The sequence below is a fragment of the Thunnus thynnus genome, chromosome 16 (assembly GCF_963924715.1).
Source record: "Thunnus thynnus chromosome 16, fThuThy2.1, whole genome shotgun sequence".
NCBI lineage: Eukaryota > Metazoa > Chordata > Actinopteri > Scombriformes > Scombridae > Thunnus > Thunnus thynnus.
This window is the reverse complement of record NC_089532.1, coordinates 142,080-162,500: the sequence shown is the minus strand read 5'-3', so window position 1 is coordinate 162,500 and position 20,421 is coordinate 142,080. Positions and strand designations below refer to the sequence as shown.

General features: G+C 42.8%; 2 protein-coding genes across 3 annotated transcripts in view; both read right to left on the bottom strand.

The window, feature by feature from the left end:
* Nucleotides 1-5,309, bottom strand: part of mipol1 (mirror-image polydactyly 1) — an 81,907-nt gene extending 76,598 nt beyond the window's left edge. Inside the window, exons 1-2 of one of the 2 annotated variants that reach the window (XM_067613249.1) lie at nucleotides 4,991-5,309; nucleotides 163-251 (exon numbers count right to left, since the gene is read on the bottom strand). In XM_067613249.1, the coding sequence (XP_067469350.1) occupies nucleotides 163-251; nucleotides 4,991-5,079 (178 nt within the window). In that variant the 5' untranslated portion in view covers nucleotides 5,080-5,309. The remainder of the gene's footprint in view (nucleotides 1-162; nucleotides 252-4,990) is intronic. The other variant, XM_067613250.1, reaches the window with a different exon arrangement.
* Nucleotides 5,310-5,592: 283 nt separating this feature from the next.
* Nucleotides 5,593-16,261, bottom strand: c16h5orf63 (chromosome 16 C5orf63 homolog). Its single transcript, XM_067613252.1, has 4 exons — nucleotides 16,080-16,261; nucleotides 8,631-8,723; nucleotides 6,400-6,456; nucleotides 5,593-5,824 (listed from the first exon to the last, which is right to left on the bottom strand). Exons 2-4 carry the CDS (start codon nucleotides 8,715-8,717, stop codon nucleotides 5,654-5,656), a joined length of 315 nt encoding a protein of 104 aa, XP_067469353.1. The 5' UTR covers nucleotides 8,718-8,723; nucleotides 16,080-16,261; the 3' UTR covers nucleotides 5,593-5,653.
* Nucleotides 16,262-20,421: the final 4,160 nt, after the last annotated feature.

Here is a 20,421-nt window from a genome sequence, read left to right as displayed (position 1 = left end):
ACAGGTGTTGTTTACCTGTGTACAGGTGTTGTTTATCTGTGTACAGGTGTTGTTTATCTGCGTACAGGTGTTGTTTACCTGCGTACAGGTGTTGTTTACCTGTGTACAGGTGTTGTTTATCTGTGTACAGGTGTTGTTTACCTGTGTACAGGTGTTGTTTACCTGTGTACATGTCCACCAGAGAGTCCCGTAGCTCCTTGCTGGGCGTCCATGTTGTTCTGCTGCTCTCTGCTGAACTCTCTGAAGTTTCTCTGAAGAATAAAAACACAGAAACAGTGTGAACGCACGTTCACGTCATACATGACGTTCACGTCATACATAATGTTCACGTCATACATGACGTTCACGTCATACATGACCTGAGTCCTCTGATATCAACTCAAATCTTTCCTCCAATCAGAGCAGTCTGCACACCTGATCACATGACCTCCAGGTCACATGCTTCTTGCCGTTTATAGGCTGTTTAATCTGTAGTGCCGTGTGACGCGTTACCCGGCAGCAGGTCGGGGGGGGGGGGGGGCTAACAGGAGAGTCTGGATTATTTCAATAAACTTTGCTAATTTAAGTGAGAGTTTCGTTCCGTCACTGCAGCTTATATGAGTCCCAGCTCAGTAACCACGGTAACCACGGTAACTTAGTCAGCAGAACTAGCTGCTCCGCGGCAGGTTAACGGTCTGACAGACGGAAACAGACGCTTCCATCAAGTGTCTTTTCACACTCACATCACTTGTCCATGTTCAGAAACATGAAATAGAAGAACTGTGAGGGACTTTTACAAAAATACTTCAGTAAATCCTCGTTTCATTCGTGGTCACTCCTGTTTGGGACCAGACAGGAAACAAAGCTTAGTGTTTATAATTTAAGAAATAAAAGTGTGTCAGCGTTATTTTGAAGTTATTTATTCATTCACTCATTTTGTTCAAGCTGTGAAGACAAAAAGACAATTAAATAAAGTCCAAACTATGACCTTCTGCTGTGTTTGAATGTTTACAGTATTAACTGCTTATAGTGATCACAGTTACACTGATCAGCTGTTTATATGGATCAAAAAGCTCTGAGACAGAATCATTCATATACAATATTTATGCTCCAGTAGTCCTCCAGTGATCATTTAGGGTCTCTTCATACATGTGGAAAAACATTTTAAACCACATAAATCTATTTTACTCCCATGATAAGCAGCTGCTGCTGCATGAACACTGAAATCATGACAGAGACAGAAAGTCATTTTTTTCTCAATGACAAACGTCGTCTCCTCGAAGCCTCTCACAATAAAGGGGGGGGGGGGGGGGGGGGGGGGGGGGATTAAAGCAAAATCCACCGCTATCTTCGTCTGTTCTGCCGTCGGGGAAAATAAAGAACCTGCTGCTGTACTGTGTTCTGAAACAGTCAATAAAATCCAGTAACTTTATAATAAATATACAAACTTCCACAGTTTCTTTATCTCCAACTGCAACTTAACTTTTAACTTTCATTGACGCTTGTAAACAGACGTCATGTGAAAGAGAAAAAGACTTGATGATAACGTTGGTAAGTTGGTTCTCTTAAGTTGCCGACACCATCATTTTAATTATACATCTGATATCATGTAGCCGAGTGATAATATAACCACAGTCACTGATCTGAACGCTCATTTATTAACAAATAAAGATAAAACCATGAACAGGAACCAGCGCTGCTCTTCACTTCCCCACCCAGACTCATCAAGCCGGATGCGGGAATTGAACCGCCAACCTTCTAGTAACACGTTCACTCCTCTAACCTTTAGACCATCACTACCTGCCTACAGGTAGACGTTTAATCTCTCATCAGAGTCGTCTCCTTCACCTTGTTAACTGTAGTTTATATTCTTCATATAGTTTCATCAGCAGGTTTGTTCTGCTGCGGAGAAGAAGTGTCGACTGTGCTGGGCTGCTTATGTCCTCCGTGCACGTGCACGTGCACACTGTTTATTCCAGTCTGGATAGACTGAGCGCTGACTAGATGCAGCTAAACTGCGTTAGTGGAACGACTTGAACCTTAAGTGAAAGTTGATGTTAATTCTAGTCAGACTTTTTCAAGTAAGCGCAGCTTTCTGTAGCTGCATTGATGGAACAGCCCTCTGTTCTTCAAATGTGGCTTAACTAATCCAGGCTAACAGGCTAACAGGCTAACAGGCTAACAGGCTGCTGTCAGGCTAAAATAATCCTGTTAACTCTCATCCAGATCATTTGGTTCCTTGAAGGCAGTTTGAGGATTGATTATTAATCCTGGATGACGAAGGCAGAATGAGCAGAGAGTTGAAAACATGATCAGCATTCATGTGATTGGCTGAGAACTGATCACATGACTGCTGTTACGCCTGGGACGCACTGGATGCGTGAGCAGCGCGTCTGCGTCGCAGAACCTCTTGCTTCTCATTTCGGCGCCCGTGTTACAGGTTAGAGCGGCCGCACGTCTCGCACGAGGCTGCTGCGTGGCTTCATCTAGAGGTTCTCAGCAGAAATAAACAGGAAACACGAGAAAGGCAGGGCTGCCAGTAGCAGAAGCGCCGCAGCAGACACGCTGCAAGCGTGCGAGACGCAGCAGTTGAGCGATGCGTCCCAGGCGTTCTGGCTCCAGCAGGCCTGTAACAGTCAGTGTGTCAGCGTCTCCTCCTCCTATTCTGGTTCATGTATGTGAAGCAGCACAAAGGGCTGGATGAAGGTGATTATAGATCAGTCAGTGTGATGATTAATAAATACTCTCAACCAATCATGTCACTGCTCTCATAGCTCTGAAACAGCTCAGCCAATCACAGTTAAACATGATAACAACAGCCTGGATGCTTCAGACCTGAAGACACGTCACCACAAATCTGCAGCCGAAGACAGATGGAGTAAGTTTATATATGTATAGTAAAGCAGTTTATTTGATGCTATTTCAGTTATAATTCTAGTGTTTCTCACCAACAGTGTTTGCACCACGATGTAATTCAAGAATAAAATGAGAAACGCTACTTTTGCTAAAAGAGGCCATGACGAGGTTGTTTTCTGTACTGATTGCAGTTGGAGCGTGTTTAACTGAAATAACTTTTTTTTTTTTTTTTACAATATATTTCAAGCATTAATTTGTTATTGCAGCAGGTCGACAGCAAGCACTTAGTTTGCTGTTGTTGATTAAGAGCAGCAGTAGAGTGACATCAGAACAGCTGTTGGTCGATGCGCCGCCACCAAAATACAACCCCAGTTTGTGTTTTTGCTCAGAGTCTCAAACTAAATATGGATTGATTCCTTTTAGCACACAAACTTTAATTTAGTTGCATATTATCACGTATGAGTATGTGCAGGTAAATCTTCATTATAAAAATGTAATTGTGATAATTACACCAACAGATCCTCATGATTTATCAATAACCTGCATATTCCACTATAAAATCATAATTATATCAACATTCTTTCATTATAAATCTGAGACAGTGAGACTTTTGTATCTGTGCATGAGTTCATGTTTGTGTTTCAGGTCCTGATCAGCTGACTGTCAATGCAGCAAGTCTGCAGGTTTAGGTTTCAGGACTTATTGCTATGGCAACAGCTCAGCAGGGTTTCAGCCAGTGTAGTGCAAACCCAGCAGCCCGCTGGGCCTGAGTTCACCCCCCCCCCCCCCCCCCGGACCTAAGCATCGGGGACTTACTTTAAGATGTTTTCTAAACCAAAATGTGTTACAAGTGACCTAGCTCGTTTCAGGAATAGCTCAGTGAGTGTGACGGTGAGGCTGCGGCTACTGGACGCGATATTTTTTTTCCCAGGATGGCAAACTCATGACTCGCTGTACTCTGCCTCTGATTGGCTTACCCTGATATTCTTACCCTAACAAATTTCACTCCTCATGCCTAAACCTAACCAACCCAACCAGCAAAGGCAACAAGTACTAGTCAATCAGAGGCAGAGTAGAGCGGGTCATGACTTTGCCATCCGGGAAAAAAAATTTGGCCAAGTGGAGCAACTGAGAGCAGGTTGAGCAGGCAGAGAGCAGCAGAGACACCCGGAGAATAACAGCTGCGTGTGTTTACGGCAGAGAGCAGCCGCTCGCTAACAGCTGCGTGTGTTTACGGCAGAGAGCAGCCGCTCGCTAACAGCTGCGTGTGTTTACGGCAGAGAGCAGCCGCTCGCTAACAGCTGCGTGTGTTTACGGCAGAGAGCAGCCGCTCGCTAACAGCTGCGTGTGTTTACGGCAGAGAGCAGCCGCTCGCTAACAGCGGCGTGTGTTTACGGCAGAGAGCAGCCGCTCGCTAACAGCTGCGTGTGTTTACGGCAGAGAGCAGCCGCTCGCTAACAGCTGCGTGTGTTTACGGCAGAGAGCAGCCGCTCGCTAACAGCTGCGTGTGTTTACGGCAGAGAGCAGCCGCTCGCTAACAGCTGCGTGTGTTTACGGCAGAGAGCAGCCGCTCGCTAACAGCTGCGTGTGTTTACGGCAGAGAGCAGGAGGGAGGACAGACATCTCACTCTGCTGCTGCTGCAGACTCATGGAGCAGACACTTTCAATTTATAACTGTAGTGTCCGTTGTCCAAGTAATTATTGATAACACACTTAACACTTTTCAAATTAGAATTTCTTTATTTGATGAACGTGGGCACTGATATGTGAAAATTAAATAAATGGGTTTTAATTCTATAAAAAAAAGCAAAACGACGGTGGGGGCAGTGAGCAAGTAATGTAATCAGTGTATGTACAAACATCATGTAACACTGGCAACATGTTCAGCAAAAACTAATAACACCACACAGTTGGGCTGCGCTGGTTTCTGCTGAGCAAAACACGCAACATGAACCCGTCAGTCAGTCAGTCAGTCAGTCAGTCAGGTTGTTTCTTACTTGTTGACCAGGTGTTGTTGCAGCTCTGACATCACTGTGAGGTCATCTTAATGTCTCTATAACCAGATGAACCCTTTCAGGTTGTCTCTCATTGAAATGATAATAAATACTCTAAAAACCACGTTAACCCTCTCTGTCTCTGATTGGTCGTCTCTTACGTGTTGCTGACGTGTCGCTGCAGCCTGCAGATCTTCTTCTTTGCTCTCTGCAGAGCGACCTGAACGTCCACCACTCTGCTGGATGCCATCTACACACCTTCCTCCTTGAATGCACAGCTGACTGTCTCCATGACAACCAACACACTCTGCACTACCTCACAGCACTTCCTGGTCACAAAGGTGGAGGAAGGCTGTGATTGGCCGACAGCCAGAGACACTGAACCGGCAGGAGGTGAAATATTGATGAGCTCACAGGATCAGGTGACTGACCCGTCTCAACTGAGACACCCGGCGTCGGGTTCAACCAATCAGCAGCTGATAAAAAGCCTCCGGTCTGTAGTGACATCACAGTTAAAGGTTCCTCACCGCTGTCGGTCTTGACCTGCTCGATGTGGAAAGAGCCCCGAGATGACTTTTGTTGTGAATTGACGCTATATAAATAAAAACTGATTGATTGATTGATTGATACAAACTGTCATCAGAGTTTTCTTCTTTGTTTGTCATGTCTTATGTTTTATATTCAACACTTCCTGCTGTGACATCACACCGTTTGAATATTTGAACATTTTCATTGATAAGGCCAAAAGAAAACACAGTAGAGACAGATTTATTGACCGTTATTTATTGATTATTAGTTATTATCCAGGTGTAAACTGAACGTCGTCATGTCTTCTGTGTCTCGGCGTCCTGCAGCAGTTTGTCCAGCAGGGCGACGTCCACTCGGTGTTTCATCACAAACTGTCCGTTCAGGTGGAAAACAGGTATGTCCCATCTGTACCTGTCGAACCAGCTTCTGTTCTCCGGACGGCTGATGTCCACCTGCTGGAAGACAAACTGACAGACAGACAGACAGTCATTTGTGTTCATGTGATTATTTTATCAAACTAGAGACATAAAATATCACTGAATACTCAGAAAACTTCAGTTTATCACCTGTCCTGCTTCAGCTCGTCCACCTGAACTCACAAACCACCAACCGTGTTAATGAAACAGCGGCAGGCTCAGTGAGCTGCAGCAGCAACAGGCTGTGCTTTTGTTGTGAAATGTGTGATTATTATGACCTTTGGACACCAACAGCAAAAATAAAAGGTAAACTATGTTCTGCTGTCGCTCCGGAGCTTTTTGTTGTTTCAGCTGTGTGTGTTCGGGAGTGTTTTGTTGTGAAATGTGTCGCGGTTGATGGAGGCAGCTAGCTGTCTCATTAGCTGCAGAGCTATAAATATATAATAATAATAATAATATATATTATAATAATTATATATATATATATTAAATAATAATATAATATCTGCAGGGTGTTTCTAGTCGGATAACACCGTTTTGTTGTGTTGTGTCGTTATGCTGGTCATTTGTACTTCCTGTTGACTCACTGGCAGTAATTCTGCATATAGAAGCTTTAAATGACTCACTCGATGTCTGAGCGGCTGCAGAGCTTCTTTAGCTTCATCACACAGAGGACACGGATCCTGCAAACACACCAGAGATCATCATCATCATCGTCATCATCATTACTGACAATAAAAACATCAGTAGTGATGAGCTGTTAGCATTAGCAGCTGTTAGCATTAGCAGCTGTTAGCATTACCAGCTGTTAGCATTACCAGCTGTTAGCATTACCAGCTGTTAGCATTAGCAGCTCGTCTGACTCTATAAACTTCATCAGGAAACAATAAACGCAACGATAATTTAAACATTGTTATTTATTTAGAACGTTGTGATCTAAATAAGAGTTGAATCTTCACTCAGTTTCTCTTCCGGCTCCCAAACAGATTCATTCACCTCCAATCACACCGAACGATAACAGATCAATAGATCAATAGATCAATAGATCAGAGAGGAAGTAAAAACTACAGACGCTCAACAAGACGCCAGACTGAAGGTCAGTATGAGACACAACAAAGGCGGGGGGGGGATAAAACAGCAGTCAGTGGGGGGGGGGGGGTAAACAGAGCAGTCACTGGGGGGGGGGTAAACAGAGCAGTCAGTGGGGGGGGTTATACAGAGCAGTCAGTGGGGGGGGTAAACAGAGCAGTCAGTGGGGGGGGATTATACAGAGCAGTCAGTGGGGGGGGGATTATACAGAGCAGTCAGTGGGGGGGGGTAAACAGAGCAGTCAGTGGGGGGGGGATTATACAGAGCAGTCACTGGGGGGGGGGTAAACAGAGCAGTCAGTGGGGGGGGTAAACAGAGCAGTCAGTGGGGGGGGTTATACAGAGCAGTCAGTGGGGGGGGTAAACAGAGCAGTCAGTGGGGGGGGATTATACAGAGCAGTCAGTGGGGGGGGGATTATACAGAGCAGTCAGTGGGGGGGGGTAAACAGAGCAGTCAGTGGGGGGGGGATTATACAGAGCAGTCAGTGGGGGGGGGTAAACAGAGCAGTCAGTGGGGGGGGGATTATACAGAGCAGTCAGTGGGGGGGGGATTATACAGAGCAGTCAGTGGGGGGGGGTAAACAGAGCAGTCAGTGGGGGGGGGATTATACAGAGCAGTCAGTGGGGGGGGGTAAACAGAGCAGTCAGTGGGGGGGGGATTATACAGAGCAGTCAGTGGGGGGGGGTAAACAGAGCAGTCAGTGGGGGGGGGATTATACAGAGCAGTCAGTGGGGGGGGGATTATACAGAGCAGTCAGTGGGGGGGGTTATACAGAGCAGTCAGTGGGGGGTAAACAGAGCAGTCAGTGGGGGGGGGATTATACAGAGCAGTCAGTGGGGGGGGATTATACAGAGCAGTCAGTGGGGGGGGGGTAAACAGAGCAGTCAGTGGGGGGGGATTATACAGAGCAGTCAGTGGGGGGGGGTTATACAGAGCAGTCAGTGGGGGGGGGATTATACAGAGCAGTCAGTGGGGGGGGGGTAAACAGAGCAGTCAGTGGGGGGGGATTATACAGAGCAGTCAGTGGGGGGGGTTATACAGAGCAGTCAGTGGGGGGGGGATTATACAGAGCAGTCAGTGGGGGGGGGTAAACAGAGCAGTCAGTGGGGGGGGGATTATACAGAGCAGTCAGTGGGGGGGGATTATACAGAGCAGTCAGTGGGGGGGATTATACAGAGCAGTCAGTGGGGGGTAAACAGAGCAGTCAGTGGGGGGGGGATTATACAGAGCAGTCAGTGGGGGGGGGTAAACAGAGCAGTCAGTGGGGGGGGGATTATACAGAGCAGTCAGTGGGGGGGATTATACAGAGCAGTCAGTGGGGGGTAAACAGAGCAGTCAGTGGGGGGGGGGGGGGGGGGGGTTCTTACAGTCATAAATGTGAACAAAATATATTTTATACTTCCAGGCGTCGGCATGACGACACTAAAATAAGTCACAATATTAAATGTGACGTTTACTGCTGATAACTGAAAGGACGACAGAGAAGAAGAAGCTTCCTCTTCATCAGCTGACTAACAGTGAGGTGATGAAGAAGCTTCCTCTTCATCAGCTGACTAACAGTGAGGTGATGAAGAAGCTTCCTCTTCATCAGCTGACTAACAGTGAGATGATGAAGAAGCTTCCTCTTCATCAGCTGACTAACAGTGAGATGATGAAGAAGCTTCCTCTTCATCAGCTGACTAACAGTGAGGTGATGAAGAAGCTTCCTCTTCATCAGCTGACTAACAGTGAGGTGATGAAGCTCGTTCGTGGTCAGACAGCAGGTTACCTTGGTGAACAGAGTGAGCGTGGGTAACGTGTTGCCGTGGTAACGCCTGTGAAGCTGCAGAGCTGCACGACGACTGAAGAGAAACATTTTAATCTGAGAACAGAAACAGAAACAAACGGTTACTGACCTGAAGACGCCACACTGACCACATCAGCCTCTGACGACCAATCACAGCGCAGCGTGAGGCGCTCCGATAACGTCTCCTCGTTTCCTTCCCTCGTGTCCTTCCTCCTCATCCTGGCCCCGCCTACTGAAGGAGGACGACCACTGCTGGATTTTCCTTCAGTCATGTGACATATGTCTGAGGGGGCGGGGCCCAAGCTAACGGTCAGGTGAGCTTTATCTGATGGGCGGGGTCAGCTGGTCACGCCAAATCACATGTAACGCCCAGTTCATGACGAGTCTCTTATTGATCTGAATCAGCTGACTGATCGTCTTATTGATCTGAATCAGCTGACTGATCTTATCAGAGACTTTAAGCTTCTTTCTGGTCATGTGGGATCTTCTGATTGATCAGTTCGATCAGCTGTTAAACTAAAGTGCTTTTGTTTCAGTAACATTGAAACTTTAGATTCTTTACATTAAAGATGCGAAACCTGCAGATTGATCTGATCCATCTGATCGATCAGTTTGTTACTCAGACACCTTTATGAAGCAGTCGTCAGGTGATTCACTGAGTCTGTGCACACACACGTATGACCATCAACACACACACACACATGTATGACCATCAACACACACACACACACGTATGACCATCAACACACACACACACACGTATGACCATCAACACACACACACACACACACATGTATGACCATCAACACACACACACACACACGTATGACCATCAACACACACACACACACGTATGACCATCAACACACACACACACACACGTATGACCATCAACACACACACACACACATGTATGACCATCAACACACACACACACACACGTATGACCATCAACACACACACACACACGTATGACCATCAACACACACACACACACACGTATGACCATCAACACACACACACACACGTATGACCATCAACACACACACACACACATGTATGACCATCAACACACACACACACACGTATGACCATCAACACACACACACACACGTATGACCATCAACACACACACACACACGTATGACCATCAACACACACACACACACGTATGACCATCAACACACACACACACACACGTATGACCATCAACACACACACACACACGTATGACCATCAACACACACACACACACGTATGACCATCAACACACACACACACACACGTATGACCATCAACACACACACACACACGTATGACCATCAACACACACACACACACATATGACCATCAACACACACACACACACGTATGACCATCAACACACACACACACACGTATGACCATCAACACACACACACACACGTATGACCATCAACACACACACACACACGTATGACCATCAACACACACACACACACGTATGACCATCAACACACACACACACACGTATGACCATCAACACACACACACACACGTATGACCATCAACACACACACACACACGTATGACCATCAACACACACACACACACACGTATGACCATCAACACACACACACACACGTATGACCATCAACACACACACACACACATGTATGACCATCAACACACACACACACACACGTATGACCATCAACACACACACACACACGTATGACCATCAACACACACACACACACACGTATGACCATCAACACACACACACACACACGTATGACCATCAACACACACACACACACACGTATGACCATCAACACACACACACACACGTATATGACCATCAACACACACACACACACACGTATGACCATCAACACACACACACACACGTATGACCATCAACACACACACACACACGTATGACCATCAACACACACACACACACATGTATGACCATCAACACACACACACACACGTATGACCATCAACACACACACACACACGTATGACCATCAACACACACACACACACGTATGACCATCAACACACACACACACACACGTATGACCATCAACACACACACACACACACACACGTATGACCATCAACACACACACACACACGTATGACCATCAACACACACACACACGTATGACCATCAACACACACACACACACGTATGACCATCAACACACACACACACACGTATGACCATCAACACACACACACACACGTATGACCATCAACACACACACACACACACGTATGACCATCAACACACACACACACACACACGTATGACCATCAACACACACACACACACGTATGACCATCAACACACACACACACGTATGACCATCAACACACACACACACACGTATGACCATCAACACACACACACACACACGTATGACCATCAACACACACACACACACACGTATGACCATCAACACACACACACACACGTATGACCATCAACACACACACACACACACGTATGACCATCAACACACACACACACACGTATGACCATCAACACACACACACACGTATGACCATCAACACACACACACACACACGTATGACCATCAACACACACACACACACGTATGACCATCAACACACACACACACGTATGACCACCAACACACACACACACGTATGACCATCAACACACACACACACACACGTATGACCATCAACACACACACACACACGTATGACCATCAACACACACACACACGTATGACCATCAACACACACACACACACGTATGACCATCAACACACACACACACACACGTATGACCATCAACACACACACACACACACGTATGACCATCAACACACACACACACACGTATGACCATCAACACACACACACACACACGTATGACCATCAACACACACACACACACGTATGACCATCAACACACACACACACGTATGACCATCAACACACACACACACACACGTATGACCATCAACACACACACACACACGTATGACCATCAACACACACACACACACGTATGACCATCAACACACACACACACGTATGACCATCAACACACACACACACACGTATGACCATCAACACACACACACACACGTATGACCATCAACACACACACACACACACCAGAGGTACGATCAAGCAACGATTCCCTACAGAGCATCTGGGCGTCATCGCTGACCTCGACACCGTACGCAACGCTTCTCGCTATCTGGGTGCTGACGGCGTTTTGAAGGGCTACGGACTGGATGCACTACGGGTCACAGAGGTGTGCAGCTGCGCCACTGGTGCAGAAAGAGTGCACGCTGCAGGATTTCTTCCCGGTGAAGCGAGTGCTAGCAGGATTCGGGAAATCCCATGTTCAGAGAGTCTTCCCAACCTCTGATCACTTCCCGGAGAGAAATGTTCCCCGACTTCGCTGGTGATTCCCGTCTCCAGTGTCACAGCAGACCGCGGCCGTGAGAAGTCGTCTGTCCGAGGCAAAGACGCAAAATCTAATGACGATCGCCTATCAGCAGTCTCCCCATGTCCCCAGTTTAAGTCCATGCAGACCAGCAGGAAGGTCTGAGCTCAGGCTGGGCTACAGCAGGTCAATTTAGTTTAAGTCACTTAAATTCTTGTAAGTGGTTTGTTCATATTTTAATTGCAATTGTCTAACGTTGTAACGTTGTAACGTTGTGTTGTTTATTACGCCTGTTAAGGTGCAACGGCCACGATGTTTCTAGCAGCGCTCGCTGTCACTGCGGGGAAGAGAAGTGACCGCACGTTGACGTCTCTGTTCATCTTTTCTCTCCATAAATAAATAAATGCATAATATATAAGCTTGTTCTGTAAATTAATGATTAAAAATGAATCAATGAAAACAAAAGCTATTAAATAAGTCTTATTATCACTAAAAAATAAAAATTACAATGACGCGTAATAATCGATGATGATGGAATTTTTACGACCCTGTCAATGAGGAAGTCTGATGCGACCACTGACTCAGACGCAGCCGTCAGTGTTTTAAACAGCGACTGAAGAGTCTCTACTGCGTTTCATTTATGGTGGCGTTGTTTCTCCGTCCTCTCCTCTGCTGTCTGTGTTTGACACACAGAGCAGAGCAGAGAGGTCGCTGATCTAAGATTACTCGAGTTAACAACAACTACGCTCGTTACTGTCAGTGCAATAAATGACGCCTTTTATCTTGAGTTTCTGTGTGTTTCTACGGACACACAACGAATTCTTAACGTCATGTTTCTTAAAGGGAGTTTGGTGTAATATTTCCTGGAGAGCTTCAGTTTAATTCAAACTGCTAATATGTATATCTTTAACGTTTTCTCACCACTACAGAAACAACAGCTAACTGCTAAATTATGATAAGTTTGACTGCTGTTAGTTATTGGTTTGATTAATGGTTTAATAATGTGTGTTTTTATTGATTACTGATGGTGGCTGCTCACAGCAGTCTGAAGTCAGTTGTTGCTCTTTGTGTGTTTTTAAACTACTTTCCTAATGAAACATGATGTGATGGTTTTATTAAAGACTCCTGATAAGACTTCCTTTAACTTCCCCTTTTTATAAATCACACGAACATTTATAAATCAATATGAATCAAAAACATTATTTGTAAAAAAGAAAAGTTGTTAAATGAAAATGAGTTAATAACATGAATAATCTGCATGTTGTGTCTGTTGTTTCTCTGTTGTTGTTCAGTTATAACTGAATGAATTTACATTTTGTTTTTGGCTGGTTTTCCAGAACAAACCACCGTTTCTGTTTCTGCTCCAGTTTTTCTTCTTGTGAATTCGACCAGGATCAGGATGGGAAATAATCTCAAAATCTAATCTGAATCTAGTTGTCGTCTGTAAACAGTGACGCTGCAAGATCCCCAGTCTGCAAAATCTTAAAACTCAGTGACGTATGACACGTTGTCTTTAGATACAGAGGCATATCAGCCAATTGATTGGCTTTGACAAACTATTTCTATTATATCAGCCTTAAAAAAAACATTATTGGTTGACCTCTAACACACACACACACACACACACAGAACAACAATCAATAAATGCTATAATTCAATGGACAGATCATTACAATTAGACCAATATTTAACCCAAATAAAACATCCTATAAAAACAAAGTAGATACAGAGTCGCCATGAGAGAGAAAAGCCAGAAAGAACAAAAAGAATTTGTAGCCACAGACGAGACAGAAATTCATTGTCTCACAAGTTAAATACAAATAAATTAGAGAAGATATATATATATATATATATATATATATATATATATATATATATATGTATGTATATATACACACACACACACACACACCAGTGGAGGCTGGTCCATAGAGGCAAAGGAGGTTGATCCTCTTATTTTTTGAGAGGCAAGAGGGAGATCAAAATATTTAAAAAAGAATATTTGGTTGAAATAAACCATTACCAAATCTCAGTATTATATATTTATTCTTTCTTTTTCGGAAAAAATCCATTATTGAAATTCTGTTTAAAATGCTTCAACAGCGACACCTGCAGGGCAGGAGGAGAAAAGGCAGTCTGTGTGAATTGGTGGTGGGGAGCAGCGGCGGTCCAGAAGAGGAGGACGGGCTCCTGCTGTCCTCCTCTGGTCGGATCTTTTACATCAATTTAATGTACTTCATTTTTTTCATGCTAATCTGTGATTGGCCAAGACACGTAAAATGACGCTCCAAGGGAGGACGTCCTCCCTAACCAATCAACAACCAGAATGCAATATTGAGATCGCGTTGGTCAAATGATAGTTTCCAGATTTCATCCTCAATTCTTGAGCGGTAAGATATATATAATTTAATAATATAATATAATATAATTACATTTCACTTCTTTTATGGAGCTTGCATTAGCCAACAGTCAGCTTGTTGTAGCAGCCTGAAGGACTCTTTATACATCTATGGAAGGACTGTTAAGGACTGTTGTTAAGCTAACGGGAGAAATTATCTGGACTGTGCAGCGCAGCAGCAGCAGGACGCCGCCGGGGAGGCTGGTGAGAGAAGCAACTGGAGAAACAACCAGGAGAGTTAGCTTGTTTGTCATTGTTGCTAATGATATCAGACTGGTTAACCAGCAGCCACAAAGTTCTGTTAACTAACAAACAAGATGACCAACAGCCACAAATGGATGTTATGACATGAATACTTCATCTCTATGATAGAAAGAAGACGTCAGATACAGCTTCTCTCTCTCTGTCTCTTTGGTCGCTAATTTCATCTCTGATGGTTAAATGTCTCTGTGTGGCTGCTGTGTGCATTTATCTCCTTAACAAGAATGCAGCAGAGATATATATATATATAATGTGTTGTGGGTAGTTTGTTGTTGAAGTTACAGTGAGATGTCTGGACTCATTCATTCATTTGGAATTTATCCTGTTTTTAATTGAGTGGTTGTTCAGTCACCTGTTGATGTTGTGTGATTAGTGAATGAGTGCAGGAGGTCTGGCTGCTTGCTTCTGACAGTTTCTTTAGTTCGTTTTTAAGCTGAGTCGTATATTGAGTAATAAGCTTGAAGAAACCAGAATAATAAGTGTTAACATGTCAGCTTTGTAGACTATATTTTGTATGTCGTGCACATAGATCAGAGTGTGTAAGTCATGTATTTGATACATGCATTAATACTGATGTGAACCTTCACTTTTAGATCTGTGAATGTTTTTAGTGTTCAGCACTGATCTGTTCCTGTATCACATTATAAGCTTTGTGTTACTTTGTGTATTTCTGTATACTAAGAAAATACACAGGAAACACGTGTAAATCATGTGATATCTTGTCTGTTTTTGATGAGAACATAAATCTTTTGTCACAATAGAACAATACTATAAATTTGAATTTCGCTTTGTTGGTAAAATCACACATCTGAACCAGTTCATGGCTAAAATGAGCTCTTCTTTGTTTAGAAACAATATGTGTAAATGTCTTTAAAGAAGCAGCCTTTACACCACTCAGGGGTTTTTGTTTTTGGAAGCAAATTGTTTTATTAGCACATAAAATTGATGACAATGATATAGTTTGATGCAGTTTGTCGTAAGATTGCATGTTGGTTTTCCTCCTGTCCTCCCCAAACCAGCCGCCACTGATATATGTATATATATATATATATATATATACACATATGTGTGTGTGTATGTTACTGCATGTCACAAAGTAAGACATGTTTCTATGTAAGATACTTTTTTCTTTTCTTTTTTCTCTTTTGTTTTATTTTATTGTATTATTAACTATTTATATTCTATTGTTTATTTGTGATGTTTTGCTTTGGCAACATGTTTGACCCACAACATCATGCAAATAAAGTCTATTAAACTGAAAAGCGGTGTAAATCACAGTTAGCCTGTTAGCTGAGCTGCTAACCTGCAGAGCTACACCGACTGTCCGCAGACCCGGACCCGCCGGTACACTCACCGAGTCCGGCCGAAGGTCCGCGGGCTTCTCGGAGGAAATCTTCACTGTCCGGTGTTTTATTGAAGTTTGATGAAGTTTGATGAAGTTTGAAACAAACAGAGAAACGCTGCAGCTCTTCTTCTGCTGCTGCTAACTCACTTCTTCTTCGTGTGTTCAGTGGCGGGTGGAATCGCGCCACCTGCTGGACCGGATGCAGAATAAAATCCTGCAGCTCTGATGTAGGAGCTTTACATGAATAACAGATTAATAATACACATAAGAAAAAAAGAGCAAAGGAAGCAGCATAAATTAATAAATAGTATTAGATCTATATTAGTAGATATCTGAAGGATAAAGTCCAGACTTTCCTCCCAGTTTGAAACTACTGCAGCACCAGTAGCAGAACCACCATCAGCTGAAACACTGCAGCTGCAGTTTGACGTTTGCATTCAGTTCAGGACTTCACTGAGTTTGGTTCTGAATCAGATGCAATTATAACCTTTCCTCTTGGTCTTATAAATAATGTTTATAACGTGTAATTTGTAATGTTGTGGGAACGTTAAGATAAAGATGTCAGCAGACCGTCATGTGATTGGACCAGCAGATCAGAATCAGAATCAGCTTTACTGCCAAGTAGGTAATCAGATTACAAATGATGAATTTGACTGTGTGTTGTTATGATGTGTAGCAGTCAGAAATATACACAAACAAGAGAGGTCCTAAATAATATAAAAAGAAGAAATTACAATAGAAGAAAAATGTAACTGTTTTATTTTAATACCTTTGGATTTGCAGTAAACTTCTCAAATATCCGCCATTATTTACTGTTCATAAATGAGCATATTCTTTATCAGTGGGCACTGAGCACAGAGGCAGCCAAGCTGTCGTCATGGGATTAAACCAATGAATAAGTATTTCATCTTCTAACATTTTACCCAGTGTTATAAATAAATGTACTGATAGTACATTACACACTTAAAAAATGGCTGCTAGCCACCTGCTAGCTACATTAGATACGCTCGCTAACACTTTGTCATTTTAAAATGATTGTACTTGGATCACGTGATGCGCTGACCTGAGCAGATGTAGAGATTTCGCCTCCTCTCTTGATTGCTGTAAATTTATTTTTTTTTCACTTTTCCTACTAGTGAAAAGCTGCCTCAGGTGCACATTATACCTGTGATGTCAGAAGACAACTTTTTCGTGCACCCTGGATCAAACAAGAGGAAAGATGGACATAAGAAGGGAAGTAAAGGCAATGCTAATGCTGCTCATGCTAGCCAAGACAATGAGCAATGATGCAACGTGGAGGGTAAAACATCATTCAATTTCCATGAAAAGTGGATACCAGACATCCTGAAAAAGACCAAAAGGACCAAATCGAGACTGAGAGAGCCCACCGCACGGGGCCTGAAGGAGGCTCGAGAGCCGTCCTGGTGAGGCTGCAGCATATATATGCAGCAAGAAACAGAGGCACAATAAATATCAAGGGTGGAAATGTGTCCTTCTATCAGGATTTCTCCACAGAGGTTGTGAGGAACAGGAAGGAGTTACTGAGAGAAGCTGGGATAAGGTCCTCTTTCTCAAACATGGAAGAAATGAGTGACTGCATCAGTAAACTGCCTCTGGCCTCGAGGTCAGGTAGACCGGGACTGTTTCAGGTGTGACTGCTGAATCCAGGATGATGTGAAACAAGCACCTTTGCTTCTTGTGGTTTTTCCTATTTTATTTTAATGTTACATAATTGCATACACTGCTTTTCTCATGGTTGTAGTCCAGTAAGGGGAATACAGTACAGCTGTACTCTTTACAAAGTAAAGGCACAACTAGGCAAGGTTAGATGTTCTTTAATGCTCTTTTTCTCTGTATTTAAGTTTGTGATTCTGAGCTTTTGGTTCTGTTCTTGCTTGGAAAACATTCCTATGTTCGATAGAGCTCATTCTACACTTGGAGTTACAGACTGTGCCACTTTATGTCTAATGGCTAAAGTTATCAACTTGTTGTCAATGACTATAATAAGTACATGGAATATCTGGGGCTCTAATAATGTGGTAAAGAAGAAATCTGTCCTAAACTGTCTTAAAAAAGATGAGATTCAAATATTCTTTCTACATGAAACACATTTAAATGATGAGAAGCACAGAAAGTATCGTGGGAATGTGTTGCTCTTCTCATCTCATTAAACAAGTAAGAGGAGGTTGATTATCCTGCTACACAAACATCTGTCACAGCTTCCTGTAAAGACACTGAAGGAAGATGCGTCCAGCTGCTATACGGTGAAAATATTTTGTTAAGAAATGTTTATGCTCCTAATATCCAAGATGAAACCTTTTACGCATCTTTATTTAGTCAACTATCAGACATTGACTGCACCAATATGATAACAGGGGGTGACTTTAACTGCACATTATGCCCAATGATAGACATGCTTACCTCTCAGACAATTGATTGAGACATTACAACCACTTTCAAAGCAATATACATTTCACTCTCAGGCTCATCTGTCAACATCCTGCATTCATTTCATGTTTGTTTCTAGATGTCTTACTCATTTAGTTGAATATGTAGATATAGACCATATTGCTCCTGTATTTATGTCCATTTAACCTGATGAGCGTTAAATCTCTTGGAGAATGCTTATGGATGAGAAATTATTATTTTTGGAATTCAAACAGATTTATTTTTAGAATTTAATGACAAGGATGGAGCTGACCCAAGAATTGTGTGGGCACTTATAAGACTCATATGAGTGGTATGAATGTCTCATAAACAAGCCAAAAGATTAAAGCGTAGCAAAGCAGCTTGATATTGAAAAGAAAATAAACCAATTAGAGGAAGCCTACTATGCGACAAATTCAGATGCAACCCTAATTGAACTTAAATCAATTAGAACAGCACTGCATAATTTGATAACTTGGAAAGCAGAAAAGGATTTTTGTTATTTGCTAAACAAACATTCTTTGAATTGACCAAAAACCAAACTGCCTGTTAGCACGGCCGGCAAGGAATGCCTGTAAAGTTCTTTACTTCAGCTGTACGGGATGAGAATTACCAAAGTCGTCAGATTAATGAAGCTTCAAAAGATATTGTGGTGATTTATATAGTTCAGAGACTGACTTAGAGAGGATCAGGATAGGTTACTTAGGCAAATTCTTAGGCAACTATTCCACAACTATTCCATAACTATTCCATAACTATTCCACAACTATTCCATAACTATCCCATAACTATTCCACAACTATTCCATAACTATCCCATAACTATTCCACAACTATTCCACAACTATTCCATAACTATTCCACAACTATTCCACAACTATTCCATAACTATCCCATAACTATTCCACAACTATTCCACAACTATTCCATAACTATCCCATAACTATTCCACAACTATTCCATAACTATTCCACAACTATTCCATAACTATCCCACAACTATCCCACAACTATTCCACAACTATTCCATAACTATCCCACAACTATTCCACAACTATTCCACAACTATTCCATAACTATCCCATAACTATTCCACAACTATTCCACAACTATCCCATAACTATTCCACAACTATTCCATAACTATCCCATAACTATTCCACGACTATTCCACGACTATTCCATAACTATCCCACAACTATTCCACAACTATTCCACAACTATCCCATAACTATTCCACAACTATTCCATAACTATCCCATAACTATTCCACAACTATTCCACAACTATCCCATAACTATTCCATAACTATTCCACAACTATCCCATAACTATTCCATAACTATTCCACAACTATCCCATAACTATCCCATAACTATTCCATAACTATTCCACAGCTATTCCACAACTATCCCATAACTATTCCATAACTATTCCACAACTATTCCACAACTATCCCATAACTATTCCACAACTATCCCATAACTATTCCATAACTATTCCACAACTATCCCATAACTATTCCATAACTATTCCACAACTATTCCATAACTATTCCATGACTATTCCATGACTATTCCATAACTATTCCATAACTATTCCACAACTATCCCATAACTATTCCATAACTATCCCATAACTATTCCATAACTATTCCACGACTATTCCACGACTATTCCATAACTATTCCATGACTATTCCATGACTATTCCATAACTATCCCACAACTATTCCACAACTATTCCACAACTATTCCATAACTATTCCACGACTATTCCATAACTATCCCACAACTATTCCACAGCTATTCCACAACTATTCCACAACTATCCCATAACTATTCCATAACTATTTCATAACTATTCCACAGCTATTCCACGACTATCCCATAACTATTCCATAACTATTCCATAACTATTCGACAACTA